This window comes from Canis lupus, chromosome 7 (genome assembly GCF_011100685.1).
Source record: "Canis lupus familiaris isolate Mischka breed German Shepherd chromosome 7, alternate assembly UU_Cfam_GSD_1.0, whole genome shotgun sequence".
In the NCBI taxonomy this organism is placed as follows: Eukaryota; Metazoa; Chordata; class Mammalia; order Carnivora; family Canidae; genus Canis; species Canis lupus.
Window position 1 is genome coordinate 58419275 of NC_049228.1, and position 19886 is coordinate 58439160.

Genomic DNA, 19886 nt, shown 5'->3' on the forward strand with positions numbered 1-19886 from the left:
TGCCAGTGGATACTCTCATTCTCTACATGTTCATACCAACACATGTAATTTGTGAGGTAGTGTTCATTAGCAATAGATAAACAGATATTAATTCATTTACCCCCTTGACCCTCCATTTTCAGGAATATTTATATAAACTAAAAAAGAATTTCACAGACATTTTGTGGATTCTATGATTCACTCCTTAATGGACTCATGATACTATATCTCAGCTTGATAATAGCTAGGTATGGGGAAAGGTTTAAAGTAAAATTTTTACTCATCTGTTTTCATTTCGTTCAATGGTCAGCCAATGATGATTTTGATAAGCAGGAAGAGAATCAAGGAAAAAAATGCTTCCAATTTGCAGTACAGTGTGAAATAATGTCTTTATGGGTTTTGCTTGATTTGTTGTCTGAAAATCAATTACAATCAAAGGATTCACTTAAATATTTTTGGAGGCTGATGAATCATTTAAGTAGAATTGTGTAGCAGAGGGATTATAGTACAGTGGTTGAGGAAATGGACATAGTCAATAGGAAGTAGTAAGTCAAACAAAGTTGGATTCATTTGGAGTTAGATGCCCCTCAGGCTGGTCCTTCAGTGCTATAAGACAGGGCCGTAAAAACACTGTTATCTTTTTGCATTATCTCCAGATTCAGAATAATTTTCCTCAGTAAGAATGAACTATAGAAATATTTTAGGAATTGTTTTCTGCAACTCCATAAAACCACCTGCAGAAACTTTCAGATCACTCTTGCTAAAGGCTTAGTGAAGAATCATCTCTCTGTTGAAGTCAGTACTGATTGAAAAGGAAGAGAGAACTCATGAAGCACTGTTCTTATTTAAAGAAGGTCCCCCCCCCCATAAAAAAGAAGGTCCCTTGCTATTTGAAATGCCAAATGTATTTTACACTGATACTGTTATACATGTGCTTCTTTAAAAAGCCACTGAATTATGAAGAAAACCATCAGGTGATTCTGGAAATTGGAGTAGGCAACGAAGCTCCATTTACCAGAGATGTCGCACTCAGAATGACAACCATGAATAGAGCCTTGGTGACAGTTCACGTGAGAGATCAGGATGAAGGACCTGAATGCAGCCCTGCAGCCCAATACATACGGATTACAGAAAATGCAGCAGTGGGGTCAAAGATCAATGGCTATAAGGCGTATGACCCTGAAACTAAAAGTAGCAACCACTTAAGGTACGGAGAAGTCTGTAACCACATACAGATAATGTATTTGTGATAGTTGAGATAGTAATTTATTTTTATACATTTTGTATCGCTAAAGACTTTTCATTTTATATTAATAGGTACAAAAAATTGAATGATCCTAAAGGATGGATCACCATTGATGAGATTTCAGGGTCGATCATAACTTCCAAAATCCTGGACCGGGAGGCCATGGCTCCAAGAAATGAGTTATATAATATTACAGTCCTAGCAATAGACCAAGGTAAAAAGAAAAAAACAACTTTTTTTTTTAAGTTTTAATATGATATTTTAGAAAGGAATTGGAAAATAAACTGCATTTATTATTGTGCAGAATTTTTTATGATAAGTATTTGGAATTGTTAGGAATTATTTTGGAGACTACCTATTTCTCTTGATTGTCTAACAAGGTGAACTTTCACAGCAACAAGAAGCCATGTCATATTTATCTTTATATCCGCAGTATGGGGGAACGTCAAATGCCTATAGATGCCTATGTTAGAGGGCAAAGATGAAACTTAAGTTTGGGATCAGATGAAATGTTCTCACCAGGCTCTTCTACATCTCTTTATTACACTTAAAATAGAATCTTTAAATAACTCAGCTGATTATTAGGGCAAAGTGGTCCTTTCCTTGAATTCTGTTCCTTAAAACAACCCAGAGGTTCTACTCAGGCTTCATATTATTATTAGAATAATTAATGATTAGAATAATAATAATTTGGGGCACTTAAAAAATCATTTTGTAGATGTGACTTAGACACACTGAATCAGAATCCTAGATTGGGGACTTGAGCATCATATATTTTGAAAATCTCCCTAAGTGTATCTATCATACCCCTAAATACTCCCTAAATATGTATCGGGATTGGAATAACTCTTTGTAGCCTCTTTACTGCTCATTAACATCTGCACCAGAAGGAACTCCCCCAAAATACAGAGCTTGAAATTCACACATTGATTTTTATTATTTGATAATAATCCTGGCGTAAGTTTTATTGGGTTTATTGGCAGTTGTAGCTGATATTGTCCATGACGTACTCATTTTAGATGATCTGCAGGTTTCACTTATCCTTCTACATTCTTACATCCTATTTTCTGTAGTAATCAGCTTATTTAAGAAAACATATATCTTATGTAGAATGTAGTTAATTTTATTGGAAAACTGTAAGAGAATGCAAAAAACTATGCTAAGCTTTTTTTCCTTCTTTCATAGATGGTAAATCATGTACTGGAACACTTGCTGTTAGCATTGAAGATATGAATGATAATCCACCAGAAGTACTTCAAAGTTATGTAACAGTTTGCAAACCCAAGATGAAGTATACAGACATTTCAGCTGTTGATCCTGATGAACCTATCCATGGTGCTCCATTTTATTTCAGCTTGGCAAACACTTCTCCAGAAACGAACAAAATATGGACCCTCACCAAAGTTAATGGTATTTATTTATTTTTAAAGATTTCTTTCTTTCTTCTTTCTATCTTTCTTTCTTTCTTTCTTTCTTTCTTTCTTTCTTTCTTTCTTTCAGAGAGAGCTGAGAGGGAGAGAGCACACATGTGTGTAGGTGAGGGGAGGGTCAGAGGGAGAGAATCTTTAAGCAGATTCCCCACTGAGCACAGAGCCCTCACATAGAGCTGGATCTCACGACCCGTGAGATCATGACGTGAGCTGAAACCAAGAGTCGGATACTTAACTGAGCCACCCAGGCACACTGAAGTATTTAATAAAAAGTAATGCTTTATATGCTCTAAAATAACTGAGAGTAGATTTTGTTGTTTAGTGTAATAGTCTCATTAATATATTTTAGAAGACTAACTCAGTCTTTTACAAATACTGTATGTGGTCTGTGTTATTTATTGCATATAAAATGAAAAAAAATAATTTTTATTAAGGCAAACTTCCATTTACAACAAAGACAAAGCTTTGTTAAAATATTGGGCAGCTTATCATTAAGATAAATTGTTTTTGGTGTATTATTATTATTTTTTTTAAGAGAAAGAGGATGGGGTAGGGGTAGAGGGAAGGAGAGAATCTTAAGCAGACTCCATGCCCAGTGTGTAGCCCAGCATGGAGCCCAATGTGGGCCTCTCATGACCCTGAGATCATGACCTGAGCTAAAATCCAGAGTCCAATGTAATTCACTAAGCCACCCAGGTTCCCCTGATGTATTTTTAAAGTGACTCCAGTGAGGTGAGGGGAGAACAGAGATGGACAGTTTAAATTCTAGTATAAATTTTAGTTTAAATTTTAGTATAAGAAAACTGGAAATGAGGAATCTGGTTGTATGAGACAAGGACTCAATAGTATTCTGGAAGGAAACATATTGGAGTATGGACAGGGATATAGCATTGGAGCAATCAGGACAGCCTCCTATGATAGTGGTTCCTGGGGAAATAGAATATTCTATATTTTAGCCACCATTCACTGCTGTTTTGTTACTGTATTATGCTCTTTCATGTAAGTGGAATTTTGTGTATGCTGACCCTTCTGCTCTGAATACTTTTCCCATTTCATAGTTCGATACTAATTCATGATACTTGGGGAGCACCTGCCATCTATCATGCATTGTTCTAACCCTGGGTATGTATGTAGAGATTAACAAGACAGACATGACTGCAGCTCTGTTGCTCACGTCAATGAAGCCTTTTTCAAAATAGAAGGAGTAGCACCATGACCTTTTCTACCTTTATTATAGCTCCTTTCATGTTGTATTATCATCTGTTTACCTTTCTCCTCCAATATATGAGTTTCTCAGTATATTTGTGATTCTTCTGTGTATTTCCAGCACATAGCCTAGAGCTTAGTTGATACTAACTGCTTAATAAGTGTTTGTTTAATCAGTAATCGATTAGTATATTTGCACAAAGAAGGAAAATTCTAGAAGAATAAGTAAACTGGTGCTGTTAGAGTTCAGGTTTTAGCAGAACTGCTGAGAGACTGGGTGGGACAATGGGTGGAGTTTGGGGATGCAGGGCCTATCTATGACTGAAGAGACTGACTTATATTCAGTAGGTGACAGCAGGTGTGCACTGGGAGTGTGCCAGTAAGGGATGCTGTGCCCAGATTTGTGTCTTAACAAGGTGACACTGGTGACAGGATTGAGGAGGGCAAGAGTTGAGTGGCAGGGTCATCAGAGGCTGCTGCACTTGTATGAACAAACAAGATGTGACCAGAGCTGAGCATGTCTTGAGGGAAGAGAGGAATTTGAAGGATTTTACCTTAACCACAATATGATCTGGGAGGGTTCCATCTAAACCTTAGTAGTAATCCACATTCCTCCAGGGAGCTTTGCATTTGAAGTGCAGCCAAAAGTCTTTGAAGTTCTCATCAGTTGTAACAGTACATTTAAGAAAGGCTTAAAAGTTACAGATGACTTCCAGGGTATGCATTGTGCTACTTTGTCATTTCACTTACTGCAAGACTCAGAAGGCTGTAATTGGCATTAAAAGTGGGCAGAGCTTTTGGTAAGTTGATAATCAAGTCATTAAAATAGGTATCAAGACTATTGGGGAAATATAGTTGATAAAAATGTTTTTTTTTATGATACAGATACATTTGTTTTTATGTAAACCTTATACCTAGCCTGGGTGACATTAATTAGCTTTCTGGTATTGAGATCACTTCTGTAGGGAAGGCATAATAACAAAGGGTCTATTGTATTTTGAAAATTTACTTTATATGTAAAGATAATGGGGGGATCCCTGGATGGCTCAGCAGTTTAGCACCTGCCTTCGGCCCAGGGTGTGATCCTGGAGTCCCGGGATCGAGTCCCACGTCGGGCTCCCTGCATGGAGCTTGCTTCTCCCTCTGCCTGTGTCTCTGCCTCTCTCTGTGTGTATCTCTCATGAATAAATAAATAAAATTGTTAAAAAAAAATAATGGACAGATACCAGAAAGTAAATAGATAAGAGAAGGTCAACTGAAGACATACTTTGTGCCTAACAATTGGCATTAATTCTTTATGAATACCAAAAACTGGTACTGTAGAAAAATGTTTGAAGTGCATGTCAGGGGCCAATCTAGCATCATTGGTTTGCAGATAAGGGAAAAGTAAAGGAATATAAATATTACTGAAATGCTACTGGGTCACTCCAATGTCGAATTATGTCTTTAATCCTTTCGTGCAAAAAGTTACAATGGACAACACATACATGGTAGTGTTCTTGCTGAAAAGGTTGTAGGCAGTTGTCCATTTTTATTCATTTTCATGTGGCAGGTGGTTCCTTGAGAATAATATGTTTAGAAGCAAGTGTGGCAAAACAAATGGTAAGAGAGAAATACAAGTCCATTAAAGATATAATTCTTTCATTTTCTTTCAGATACAGCTGCCCGTCTTTCATATTGGAAAAATGCTGAATCTCAGGAATATAGTGTTCCTATTACTGTAAAGGATAGAGAAGGTCAATCTACAACAAAAATCCTGACAGTTAATCTGTGTGATTGTACTCATCCAAGTCAATGTCGGGCAGCTCGAAGGAGTGCAGGAGTAATACTCGGAAAATGGGCGATCCTAGCAATACTGCTGGGTATAGCATTACTATTTTGTAAGTCCTTTTACTTACTGAAAGTTAAAATAGATCATAAATATGTGAGTGCAGGAAAAGTTCTTTAAAAAGTAATCTTGTCCAACTATCCATCAGGAGTGTCCTCTTTATAAATTGCTTTTGTGTTACCTGAGTTCTGATGGAATATTTTTGGGGAGAGGGAGAAGCTAGATCCTTTTTGAGATATGATTTCATACTTGGACAGAGCTGGTTAAAATTCCTTAGACCGTACCAAATCTGTCAATATATAGTTTTCATTTCTTGGTCCTGGTACTACCCCTATTAGGGCTAAATAAAACAATCAAAACTTTTGCAATATAAAAGTCCACTATGAGCCACTGTGACCTCTTCTCGCCATTCAGCCCAGGGCTTCTGGGAATCACCCAGATCACAGCAATATCCCATCTTGCGTGTATCTTGTCTGTTTTGAATTCTTTTAACCCTCTCCTTGCCAGTTGTGTAGTTCCCAATGGCACCATATTTTCCCCTCTATTTCCATCTACTCCTACAGTCTAGATGAGCCATGGTTTCTTTGTTCTGTGATAGCCCTAGGGTTAAGAGCAAGACTCTGGAACCAAATTATCTGGATTTGTAACCCTGCTCTACCATTTGCAACCCATGCACCCTGGGGCGAGTTACTTAATTAATGGTGCTTCAGTTTCCTCAACTATAAGAGGGAATAATTGGAGTAGCCTACGTTAGGGGGCAGCACTGAGCATTAATTGCTTTAACGCATGTAAAGAGCTTAGAATAGTACAGTGTTCAATATTTTTCTGCAAGTCAACAAAATAAATATGCCACTATATGCCAGAAACTGGCTAGGTGTTGGGAGTCATCAGAGAACAAAACAGACAAAACCAAACACAAACAGTGTGCCTTGTGACAGTGAACTAATAAATAAATGAAATGCCGTGGAGGGAAAAATAGAGCAAAAGAATTAGGAGCTGTAGTGCTGTGGAGCACGTGTGAGTGAGTATGAGGGATCAGTGCAAGTGACAGCAGCTGTCTGCGGATGGTTTGGTCAGGGCTAACTGACAAGGCTGTCTGACGATTTGGGGGAAAGGTGAAAGAGCCAAGTACAGTACTTGGGGGAAAGGTTTTCATTCAGAGGGGAAAATCAGCTCGAAGGCTCTTAGGTGAAAGGGAGGCTGGAGAAGTCAAGGCATGGCAGGGATGCCAGTGTGGCTGGACTGGAGTGGATCAGGAGAGTGGGGTTGGACATGGAACCAGAAAGGTAACAAGGGACCACATAGAGGAGGCGGGGATTGGCACCCTTTTTCTGTCAAGCGCTAGTTAGTATATATTTTATATTTTGCAGACCCTGTGATTTCACTTGTAACCAATGAAATCTACCCTTCTAGTAGGAAAGTAGCCATAGAAAACATTTCAGTGATGGGCATGGCTGGGCTCCGGTAGAATGTTATGGAGGCTAAAATTTGAATGACGTATTATTTCCACATGCACTGAACTTCTATTCTTTTGATTTTAAAAACCATAACTCATGAATGATACAAAAACATGTGGTGGGCTGGATTTGGGGCTGTAGTTTGGCCACCCTTGATAGAGGGGCTTGTAGGACATTGTGAGAACTGTCGTTATTATTACTGCTAATTTAATTATCACATATTTAAAACTCCCACAGGTATGCTGAATTTTCTTTTTAGAAAGAAAATTTTGAATAGACAAAATACAGAGTAGTTTTAATGAAGATACTTGGAGATAAATCTGTTCTGGGGAGAAAAGTCTGTCATGTTTTCATATAGGCAAATCAGTGTTTTGGGAATCAGTAAATCTCTTTAAAGTCTCTGTCTTAAATAAATGTCATTGAATTTTTTGAAAATGTATGACTTAACTTACAATTGTAAATATTTTAAAATTACGGATTGAATTCAAACTCTTAAAAAGAGCTATAATAAAAATATACATATAATTCAGATTTGAAAGTCTAAGCTAAATCACAGCCTATTAATTTAGAAAGGCCAAGGTAATTCACAGGACCATGTTTACTGGCTTGGTTTTCCTCCTGTGTAGCTGAGGTAATAAAAAATAAGAGATGATTATTTTGTTAAACTTTTTTTTCAATGCAGCTGTATTGCTAACTTTGGTATGTGGAGTTGTTGGTGCCAAAAAAAGAAAAGGTTTTCCTGAAGATTTAGCACAGCAAAACTTAATTATATCAAACACAGAAGCTCCTGGAGATGATAAGGTGGTAAGTAATTTTTTAAAATGAGTATTTATCTCTGAGTATCTCCCTTAATTTCTTTTACTGATTCTCATGAAGTTATTTTGTAATTTAGGAGTTAATATTTATATTTTTAGTTTGGTCAGATTTTGTAGGCATAAGTATTTTATCTGTCAATATTCAAATATTTATGTAGGTGGCATTTATTGAACTTCTTAAATCAGATGCATTGTTTTCATTCTTATTCTTCCACTCTCTAGTGTTATGATTTAAAACTTGCTCTTTGATGTTGTGAAATTATTATAATACCAATCTTCTAGCTGTTCTCCACAATGTACATTTCCAGATATTATTTGTTTTTCTGACTCTTGACCACTGATAATAGGGAAAAAAAAACTTACTAAAAGTTTTCAAGATCAACTAAGAAAATACCAAAGAGATACATATTTTTAATAAAAGTATGTGGGGGGAGGATAGATTACTTGGAAGATTATTGCCACTTTCTTTCCGTATAGATTTCTTGAGACCGCTGAGGTGTTTTGTACTAGGCTTCTTGTCTGGGGAGATGTATATTTAAAAAGTTCTTACAAGGCATGTTCTTCCCTCAAAAAGATTTCAAAGTATTGATGAGAAATGGAATCTATTTTTATGGGAAAAATAAGTAGGAACATGCCAGTAAACTATTAGCACCAATATGATAGAAAACTGTTGTCTTTCAAAGGTGCTTGTGATACTTAGGTGCATTCGTGTTGTCTGGATCAACTGGAAAGGCTTGGTGAAAGCCTTGGTAACTTAAAGAATAGGAAGGGTTTGAAAGTAGAAAGATGGTGGGAATAGCTATAGAGGTGGAAAACAGCCTTATGAATAAAAAAGGAGATGACAAAGTTTAGGGATTCTTCAACAAATAGTAAAGAAATCGATTTGAAATGGAAGAAATGCTGTTTTGCAGTAGAAGCTTGAAACTCGTTAGGCATTTGGAAGAGAGGAGTAGGATATGGGGCTGTTGTTAAGGACTTGGGATTTATTCTCTTGGTAAGGAAGAGCAGGTGATGGTTTTTCTGCACAGAAGTGGCATAATGGGAGCAGTGTGATGCTGAGTCAGTAGGATGATCAGTGAGAATAGGAAGATATTAGGGATAGGGAAGAGAAAGGATTAGAATCTTTCAGTAGTTGAAGCAGGAGGTAACTCTACGAGAATGGATAATGGTCACTGGAAAATTAAAATAAGGATAATAAATATTTTAAATGTGTAAATGATAAGGTTGTTAGCTTTTGAGTAACAAAATAAAAAATGAAGTCAAAGCAACAGAGGCCATAACCAAGGACAAGGACTTTACATTAAGCCTTTCAAGCCTTTTCTGTATCTCTGTGTTAGGATACCTTTCTTAACGACTTTGCCTCTTTCACCTCCTTCCACCATCACGTAAAATCATAGCCCACTATGCTTGACATGCCTCCATGTGGAACCTTGTAATTATTTCTCCATTCAGAAAATACATTGAGTCCCTTGATACTCTTTAACTCCTAGTAAATTCTTATCTTATACCTGAGAAGGGAATGATGGAGATATTTGTAATACTTGTTCTTTGCCAATCGATACTAGAGCTGCTGGCATTAATTGGCAATTTCACCATAACATACTCAGACCTACCTTTGCCTGTTCTCTGTTAGGAACACTTTTCAAAATTCTCAGAATTATTAATTTATACTGCAGTTTAATTTAGGTCTATTTTTACAAAATGTAACAGAATGTCATAGTGAATGTGTAAGCTCATTTTAGTACAGTGAGTACAGGTGATGACTTTAGTTCTGGACTTAAGTTGAAGTCAAAGGGGTTCAGAAGAGGTTAGGCGCTGGTTGAAAAGTCAGGACTAGAGAAGTTAAATCTGGAAATCATGGGTGTGGAAAAGGAGTATATGATACCCTGTGAGAATGTACATGATGACAGGAAGGAAACAGAAAATAGAATGTGAAACATGGCATTGTGGGCTAGGCCTTGGTTTTAGTTTAGTTTGAATTCTCCTGGTATTAGCTTGCATGATCTCTGAGCATGTATGTATAATGACAAAAACTATACCATCAAGGAGATTTGATAATCAGGATTATTTTTTTTTCTTGTGTAATAGAATTTCACTGTAGGAGCAATCCAAGCAAAAAATATGGGGTAGCAGTGCCACCAAATGGCTACTTTCAGTTCTCTTCTCTGGTATAATTTTCTAAGGCAGTGAGACACTATGTATGACATTTATAGGGACATTTCAGGTTCTGAAATATCCAAAACTCCAAATCATCTGAACTTGAAAATCTTCCAGTTTAGTTAGAGACTCTGCATATTAAATAGAAGAAAAGCAAATTGGTAAGAAGATGGCACAATGGAGCCTGATTTTAATGGAGGTCTTGTCTGAAAGTAACAGTTTATAATTAAAATTGACATGCTTGAGGTTACCGCTCTAACTAGACTTCCCACCTACAGCCCAGAGTTCCATATAAGGTTCCGGCCTTCGTCAATGCTTAGCCAAGTCTTTTTATCTTCAAACATTCCCTTGACTCTGTTCTCCTCTAGTTCCCTCCTTATCTCTTTTTCTTTGAAACAGCTTTTTGAGAGATTATACTTGATTTGTCCATGGCATTACTTCCTGTTCATTCAGCACTTCTTGGAAATTCTTTTGACAGAGGTCACCAATGGCCACCTTTTTACTTGAATCTAATAGGTGGATTACTTTATTTGAACCAGTTCTTAAACTACTTTGATGTTTTCTCCTTACACTAATCCTCTCGGCATGACTTCAGAGTTGTGCCTCTTGGGTTCCTCTGTTCTCTCAATAGCTATTTCAGATCAGTTCTGTCCTCTAATTCCCTTATCCACCCTTAAAACATGTTTTTTTTTGTTTGTTTTGTTTTGTTTTGTTTTGTTTTCCTTGTGGTTCTATTCTTTTTAAAAAATTTTTATTAGAGTTCAATTTGCCAACATACCGCGTAACACCCAGTGCTCATCCTGCCAAGTGCCTCCCTCAGCGCCCATCACCCAGTCACCCCAACCCCCTGCCGACCTCCCCTTCTACTATCCCTTGTTCATTTCCCAGAGTTAGGAGTCTCTCATGTTTTGTCACCCTTTCTGATATTTTCACTCATTTTCTCTCATTTCCCTTTATTCCCTTTCACTAATTTTTATATTCCCCAAATGAATGAGACCATATAATGTTTGTCCTTTTCTGATTGACTTACTTCACTCACCATAATACCCTCCAGGTCCATCCACGTCGAAGCAAATGGTGGGTATTTGTCGTTTCTAATGGCTGAGTAATATTCCATTGTATACATAGACCACAGCTTCTTTATCCATTCAACTTTTGATGGACACCGAGGCTCCTTCCACAGTTTGGCTATTGTGGACATTGCTGCTAGAAACATTGGGGTGCAGGTGTCCTGGTGTTTCGCTGCATCTGTAGCTTTGGGGTAAATCCCCAGCAGTGCAATTGCTGGGTCGTAGGGCAGATCTATTTTTAACTCTTTGAGGAACCTCCACACAGTTTTCCAGAGTGGCACCAGGTCACATTCCCACCAGCAGTGCATGAGGGTTCCCCTTTCTCCACATCCTCTCCAACATTTGTGATTTCCTGTCTTGTTAATTTTCCCAATTCTCACTGGTGTGAGGTGGTATCTCAGTGTGGTTTTGTTTGTGTTTCCCTGATGGCCAGTGAAGTGGAGCATTTCCTCATGTGCTTGTTGGCCATGTCTATGTCTTCCTCTGTGAAATTTCTGTTCATGTCTTTTGCCCATTTCATGATTGTGGTTCTATTCTTAGCCTTCTTTTTGTTTAGTCTACCATTTTCTCTGGGAGTTATAATTTATTCCCATGGCTTCAACTACCTCTTAAATGGTGATGACTTCCAGTGTTATAGCTCCAGCTCAGCTCCCCCACCTGAACTCCAGGCTCACATATTAATCAATTCATATCCATGTAGTTATTTTGGGCATCCATAGGTTTCTCAAATTTCTTAAAGTAATTATGTATAAAACTGAATTGTTCACCCTCCTCTCACCCATGAGTGCATCCTTCATCACTAGATGGTATAGTGATTTATACCATCTATCTAGTTGCACAAGCAAGCAGAGCACTCAGGAATAACTCCTGACTCTTCCCTTTGCTGTTTCATCCATCTGACCACCAGTAAACTTTGTATGGGATCCAACTACTTTGAATCATCATTGCTTCTACTTTGGCTTAGGTCCTTATCATGTTTCACCTAGTGAAACCTCTCTAGTATCCATGATATTCAACTTGTCTTCTTATTTGTCTTTTAAATTATTGCCCAGAATTATTGTAAAAAATATGTCCCTTACCTGTTATTAAAATCCTTCTTTGAGTCCCCATGATCTTCATGATAGTCTAAGTTTTTTTTGCATGGCATATGGATCTTTATGTTCTCTGGCCTTTTGTGACCTCTCCACTTTCTCTCTCACTGTGAACTCTATGTGGTAGCCATTCTCAACAGGCTGAAAGTTGAAGGCCCCCAAAGTACTCCATTGCCTTTACGTGTAGGCCTTCCTGCAGGTAGTGCTTTCTTTTTCCCATTTCTCAAGTAGGAGTCCAGAAGTCCCTCAGTGTAGTATTTTCTAGTCTTCTCCACTTATTCTCTCTGGGCTTGGATTTTTTTTTTTTAAAGATTTTATTTATTTGTTCATGAGAGACCAGAGAGAGACACAGAGAGAGAGAGAGGCAGAGACACAGGCAGAGGGAGAACCAGGCTCCATGCAGGGAGCCCAATGTGGGACTCAATCCCCGGTCTGCAGGATCACACCCTGAGCTGAAGGTAGCACTAAACTGCTGAGCCACCTGGGCTGCCCGGGGCTTGGATTTTAAGGCTCTTCTTCTATGTTCCTATAGCACTCTGTGTTTGTGTGTGTGTGTGTGTATATTTAAAGTAATTATCTGTTTTTCTGCCTCATTGGAATAAGAACTTCTTGGAGCCACTGAGGTATCATGTCCATCTTTGCATCCTACACTGGGCACATAATTAGAAAACAAAAATGTCTGTTAATGAATGGATGAATTAATAAAAGGCTAAATAAACATCCTCTCTCCCTTGTCTTCTTACAACTTTATTTGGAATCTGTTTCCTCGATACAAATGGTCTTATTTTATTTCATTTCAGTGTTCTGCCAATGGGTTTATGACCCAGACAGTCAACAACTCTGGCCAAGGCTTTTGCGGTACTATGGGATCAGGAGTGAAAAATGGAGGTCAGGAGACCATTGAAATGGTGAAAGGCGGACACCAGACACTGGAATCGTGCCGGGGGACCGGGCATCATCACACCCTGGATTCCTGCAGAGGAGGACCCACAGAGGTGGACAACTGCAGATACACCTACTCCGAGTGGCATAGTTTCACTCAGCCCCGTCTTGGTGAAGTGAGTTTTCCTGAATGTTTTGCATCTGCAATTTAAATGAACAATAGGAAATTGAAGTTAACATAGAGTTTCCACAGATGTTTTTGCATATTTTTCAATGTATCCTTTCTCTTCCACTCTCTGGTCATTCCCTGCATGGCCCCCACCAACCGTGCTTCGATGTTGTCACATTGTTTAACATAAGAGAGATCTAATCCCATCTGTCCCATTTCTTTTAATTTCTAAAATCTCATGAGAATTGGAAATTCCTAATATCCCCACTAAAGTTGCATGCTGTTTATAGATGTTGTTTACCTCCTGAACTATTTTAATATAGAGAAATGTGAAAAAAAATCTCATTCCCTCTAATCACAAAACTCCCCCAATCAACTCTGCATTTCTCTCTGAAAACAAAACGTCTGTACACAATTCTAGGGGGTATGTTAAGTAATATGAGTTATAGGAACTATACTTAATGTAAAAAGCACTATTCAAATATAAAGTGTTTTTATTCAGAGGAAAGCAAGGATATAAAAGAAAAGAGGGATTAAATCATGGATTTTGTCCTGGCAACACATCAAAATCCCCTGGGAAGCTTTTAAATGCTCCACCTTGAAAGATTTGCATTTAATTGGTTTGGCTTTTTATTATTATTGTTATTTTTAAAGCTCCTCAGGTGATGCACATGTACCACCTGGGTAGAGAAAGCACTGGATTAAATATTCTATCTGGGACTAAATTTTCTTTTTATCAGAGTTTACTGATACTATTGTAACACCTACAGTGGACCAGAACCCTTAATCCTTTAATGGACTGCAGATAGCATCATTCTGTGCTGCAGCTGTAGCTTATCACATGTCCATAGCATTTTTTTTTCCCGTCAAATTCAAGTGTTCATCTCTTTTCTAAAAGTTTCTATTCAATATTCATGTAAGGTCAGGTTGGGAAATAGTGGAGCCTAAGAAGTGCTCTTAAGGGTGTCCTTTAATGTGCACAGCAGATAATGGGATATGAGGCTGGAATGGTTGTGAAGAAAAGCACTTGGTAACATAAGCCAAAGAAAGAAACTGTAGTTAGGGAGGGAGTGAGGAGGAAGGAGCCAAAGGAGTTCAATAGGGCAGAGGAGGCAGGTAGCAGCCAGTGAGGATGGCTGTAGCTGAATGCTTGTCTGCTCCATTCCCAAGGCCTGGTTTTTGCAATGTGGGTGATGTTGATTCTTTGTAATTTCACTAAAATGCTTTGTGCATCTCTCTACTTTTGTCACGTTTGGGCTGTCTTGGAAACTTGATTCTGAACCCAATGTGGTAATTCTTGCCTACTTTATTAATTGCACGTTTATTGAATATTTACTATGTGCTGGGCAAAATTCTATTTCATCCGTATTGTGAGATAGTCACTGTGTATATTCCTGTTTTAGACATAAGGAGAGTTAGAAGTAAGACTTCAAGATGTGTAGTAACTTGCCCAAAGTCATATACATAGTGATTAAGCAGAGATATGACTCAGAGTCAGGACTGTTAAAATATCCAGAATCAAATTCTTAACTGCCTGCCATGCATACTGTCACCATTTTGTGGGTTAGCCTCCCCTCTCGGTACAAAATTTAGATTAAGCATTTAATGGTGATTTAAATGTACTTAAATATAACATTTGTATATATGTAATTTTTAAAATTTATATTGATTACTAGAAATGTAAAATATACTGACTTTATGGTACGGTTGTGATATCAACCAATCATGTGCATTTTTTGTATGTAGGACTCCATTAGAGGACACACTGGTTAGAAATTAAACATAAAAGGTAAATAAAAAAATAAATTTTATGTTCATATGTTTAAGAGTGTTTAAAACAATAATAGAATCCTTTTTTTTTTATTTTATAGAAATTGCATCTGTGTAACCAGAATGAAGACCACGTGCCATCTCAAGATTATGTCCTTACATATAACTATGAAGGAAGAGGATCTCCAGCTGGTTCTGTGGGTTGCTGCAGTGAAAAACAGGAAGAAGATGGCCTTGACTTTTTAAATAATTTGGGAGCCAAATTTACTACATTAGCAGAGACATGCACAAAGAGATAATGTTAAAGTGCTACAATTAGACATGTATTTGCCAAATATTCTGGAGGTTTCCAAAAGCAAAGGGATATTGTAAAGTTCAATTTCAATTTCTAATATATATAAAGATACATATAGATATATTTCTAATATATCTATACATTAGAAAAGAATATATAACTTTCTAAATTTTGGATTGTACTATTTACCAAGTTGTATTTTTATAGCAATTTGTTGCTAATGTTTTCCAAGGAATTTGAAATGTTAAAATGTCTCTTGTCTTCTTTACTGCCAAGTAAATAGACAGCTAGTAGATCTCATGCTGTAGCATTTGAATTAAGGTCTATAAAGGACCTGCCATTCTTCATAGACACTTTACCAATAAATGTGTTAGGTTAATATTAGTCCAATGATAGCTAAGCTGTACTTGATTGAATATAGAATAGCTATGTGGGCTAGAAATTCTGTTCTTTTTCCAGATTTAGATTTAAGTCGAATAGGATTATATCAAACATTTTGTTAAATTATATTGCATTTTTTAGCTCTTTAAAGAATCAGTACCACCAAGCTGGTAGCTCCAGAGAGTGCTAGAATTTCATTTTCCTTCTGGCTAGCAACTAGATCATGAAGAGCAGGTCTATCTACTTGACTGCCCCAATAAGGTCTTAAAAAATATGATGTTAGACTACACTGTAATCATATTTTTAATGAAAAATACCAAAGACCTATTGAGATTGTAATCACAAGTCTTAACATCTTTTTCCCTGAGATTCAGGACTACTATTGGTAATGTGCAGTGATGAACATTATGCTGAGAAAAAAGTTGTTTTTCTTCTTTTTAATATCGTACTTTCATGATTTTATTTGCAAGTTTAGCACATCTGGCTTTTTATTTTCTTTCAATAGTAGTTATTTGCAATTAGAATATGTTCTCCTTAGACAGAGTATGCCGCACCACACATTCTGAAGAAACAGACCTTGTCATAGTTATGCGTAGCAATGAGGGCTGAGTGTGCATTTCCTTTCACTATCATTTTCACATAAATTGTTCCTTATTAAAGCAGATAAACATTTTAAAATGCTATAAACAATCAAAAGAACCCCTCGGAGCATTTTAATATCTTTCAAACTGTTGCTTAAAATTTTGTGCTGCTCAGCTTTGTTCATGTGATAGAGCCCCTGCAAAGGACTTGCAAAAAAACTCTAAAGAGAGGGTGTTTAAACTTAAAATAATTAACACCTAATCTTTTGCAGAATCTCATATCACATTGTTGTATACTCACTTCATGCGTTAGCTTAAAAAATAGAGAAGAAATATTATGTATCACCAATTGAAGAAAATTTTGGAAGAGAAACAAAACTAAATTAACTTAAAAATTTTGCAGCTGTGACGAATTGGTACATTGCCACTACATGGGCTAACTCACAAAGTGAGCCTCACAGTCAAATAAAGAATGGGGGGCAATGTTCAATATGAATATAGGCTTACCTGACTTTTTCTTTTTCTTTTTCTTTTTCTTTTTTTTCTTTTTCTTTTTCTTTTTCTTTTTCTTTTTCTTTTTCTTTTTCTTTTTTTTTCTTTCTCTTCTCTCTCTCTCTCTCTATATATATATATAGAGAGAGAGAGAGAGGAGAGACAGTGGTATCCCCTGCTTTTCAAAAGTTTGTGTTTCACAAAGACCTACATTAGCAACTGTTTTTGCTAACCTAATGATACCTGAAGAAGATTTGCACTTATATGAATAAAGGCAAAAAGTGAAAATAGCATTTAGGGCTTGTCTTGCAGTGAGCCTTAGGGAGGCAAGCGTGCACCCAGAGCAGAGAGCCGCCTTGCCAAGCGCCTTCCCCAGGAACTGTACTGTTTCTCAGCATCCACTGCCAGAGTTTTGAATGGCATCTGCAAGCGTCTGTGCTTGATCTCCATTTATTTTGTGCATCCCTTAGTAAAATGTGTCCTAAGGTATCAGAAAAGCCGAAGAACGGTTAATTTTTGGATCTGACAACACTAAAAAGATTTCCATATAAATGAATGGTGATTGTTTCTTTGCTCTCTGCCATTTTGGCTTAGAAAGTTTTCATAGAAATGCTATAAGGGTAAACACACACACACATGCACACAAATAGATAAATATATATTTATATAAAACTATTAGTGCAACGTTTAAAATAAAATGAAAACCAAAGGGGAATCTGATAAAATAAGGTAGGTGTGTCCTACAGTAGGAATCCAGGATTTTAAAAAGAGAGCCTCTTAGCCTTTGGTCTGTGCTGCAGAGCTGAGCATATCAGAAGATAGTTCACGTACATTTGCATAATTTCTTTAAAATCGTATACAGCTAATTAACCTTCTCTGGTTTCAGTGGAAAGGAAGGAGGCAAGTAGGTGGAACAGTAGCTTTGCTTTGCAGTTTGGTTCTGCATGCACAAACTGGCAAAAGCTGTTAGAGCTAGGGCTGCCTGACTTCCAGTGGCAAAGTTCCAGAGATGCAGTGTTTTTCTTGGAGCTAATACTGAAAGCTTTTTAAAAACCAATTCTGGAAAAAGGATTCTATCACCATTTTCTTTTTCTCTCTTTTCTACCAACATTTTAAAACTTCAGAGCCAAATAGCCATATTCCGCTGGTCAGATTTTAGGGGATAAAGGGAACAGGGTGAGAGCACAAATCTTACTGAAGGGACCAAGAGGGGCATGACCATCCTAAGACTCCTTGCCATTTGCTGTGTTCTAATTTGAGCCTGGAAATTGTAAAATGCCATTTCCCCACTCACTTCCCTGTTTTAAACTGGCGTAGTGAATCAGACATCTAGCCCTCCCATCAGTCCCCATTCTTTAACCTCTCTCCCAGTGTTGCCAGTAACACTTAGGTGGCAAATGCTCCAGGCTGTCAATCACCCTATAGTTTGACTTAATTTTTATGCGATTTCTTTCTTACAAGGATTTTTCAAGTTAATAGAAGAAACAAGCATTTTGAATACAGGAAAGAAAAAACTTAGTCATCATTTGAGAACACAGGGAGCTTAGGGAGAGTGCAAGCCCAAGTAGGATATTTGGATAGTCAGCAACATGAAAACCCAGGCCTTGAAGGGCAAGTAGAGAGCCAACAAAGGGACACTGATAGTAAAGACAACACTGCTACTTAAGTTTTCTTAGGCCAGACCCTCCCTTTTGCTGCTTTTCTCAGGCCAAAGGCAGCTCCCATTTGAATTTAGGGGAATATCACCAACCCTTTCTCCATACCTCACCTTATTTGGAGTGTGGAATCAAGGGAAGGGCTTACATGACTGCGTGATGCATCTGCAGGCATTTACAGGATGGGCCCGAACTGGCTGTGCAGAACAATCAAGGCATTCATGGGGAATACTTTCTTCCTTATGCAGTCCTCTGGGCACTGAGATAGAAGGTGTTCAGTTAAGTGTGTATCTAAATTGTTTACCTGATGCCACATTTCCTGTTTTCTAATTTTCCCCCTGAAATCTAGATTTTCAGACCTAGGCTTTTAAAAGGGTGCTTTTCCTTTTAAAGTCTTATGTTTAATGTAAACATTTTTAACATGTGATATTCTTTCCTTTTATGTGTAAGGGGGAAATTATGTTATTTCAGTGTGAAAATAGCTTTCATTTTTTTCCAGTGAATATTCTTGAATTTTTAATGTAAATGTACAGATTGTTTTTTCATATTTTTATAAGGAAGCAGTTAAATGTCTAAAATGCAGTGAGGTTTGGTTTGCAGCATTTTTAATAGAACTTTAAGTATGCTATTAAGAGAAGTTACTTTGCTTTTAAAGAAACCTGGCAGGTTAAAATAAGTAAAAAGGGGATGTGTAAAGTAATAGATGCAGATGCAGGATGTAATAAAACTGTTAACTCCGTATCTTGTCTTTGCTATCTTTAATGATTAAATGATTCCAAGATGAACTGTTATAAAATTGTGCTTAAGACTGGCAGGAAAATAGATCCTTGATAATGTCTTCCTTATATTCCTGGGGAATATTTTAGAGAATGAATCATTACCAAGTTGTCAGCATTATCTGTATATTAAACTATGTGTGGGGGGATATCACTATTTGGGGCACAGCTTTCCAAATTATATCAAAAATCTGTACCTCTCTCTCTGTCTGATTTTTATTGGGTAAAGAAGTATTGGAAGGTAGTTGTAATTGTAGAGTGTTCCAGAAATAAAATGCTGTCATAGCATTCTTACTTGGAGCAGCATATTCAAGGGGAAACATTAGGAGTTAACAACAACAAAAAAAAGGGCAAGAGGTATTCAAGTCTTTGTTCTGTCACTTACAGAATATATGACCTTTTAACTGTGTTCACAACCAAATTATGGTGCTGTGTATTTCACAGTGAATCTTTTCCCTGGGTGTGTGAGTGCTTTCCCACAAAGGTAAGGCTGCTGACCCATTTAAAAATAGACGCGTATCAAAAGCTTTACACTGTAGTGTAACTTGAACAACAATCTCAATTTCAGGACCTTTTATTGTGATTATTATTTTTATGTGTAAATAT

The 19886-nt window shown here is 37.2% G+C and overlaps 1 protein-coding gene across 2 annotated transcripts in view; it reads left to right on the top strand.

Annotated features, from left to right (window-relative positions):
- Positions 1-19482, top strand: part of DSC3 (desmocollin 3) — a 49572-nt gene extending 30090 nt beyond the window's left edge. Inside the window, exons 10-17 of one of the 2 annotated variants that reach the window (XM_038543612.1) lie at positions 927-1186; positions 1297-1439; positions 2411-2635; positions 5517-5741; positions 7829-7950; positions 13080-13337; positions 15077-15119; positions 15202-15344. In XM_038543612.1, coding sequence (XP_038399540.1) covers positions 927-1186; positions 1297-1439; positions 2411-2635; positions 5517-5741; positions 7829-7950; positions 13080-13337; positions 15077-15103 — 1260 coding nt within the window. In that variant the 3' untranslated portion in view covers positions 15104-15119; positions 15202-15344. Of the gene's footprint in view, positions 1-926; positions 1187-1296; positions 1440-2410; positions 2636-5516; positions 5742-7828; positions 7951-13079; positions 13338-15076; positions 15120-15201 lie in introns of both variants that reach the window. The other variant, XM_038543611.1, reaches the window with a different exon arrangement.
- Positions 19483-19886: the final 404 nt, after the last annotated feature.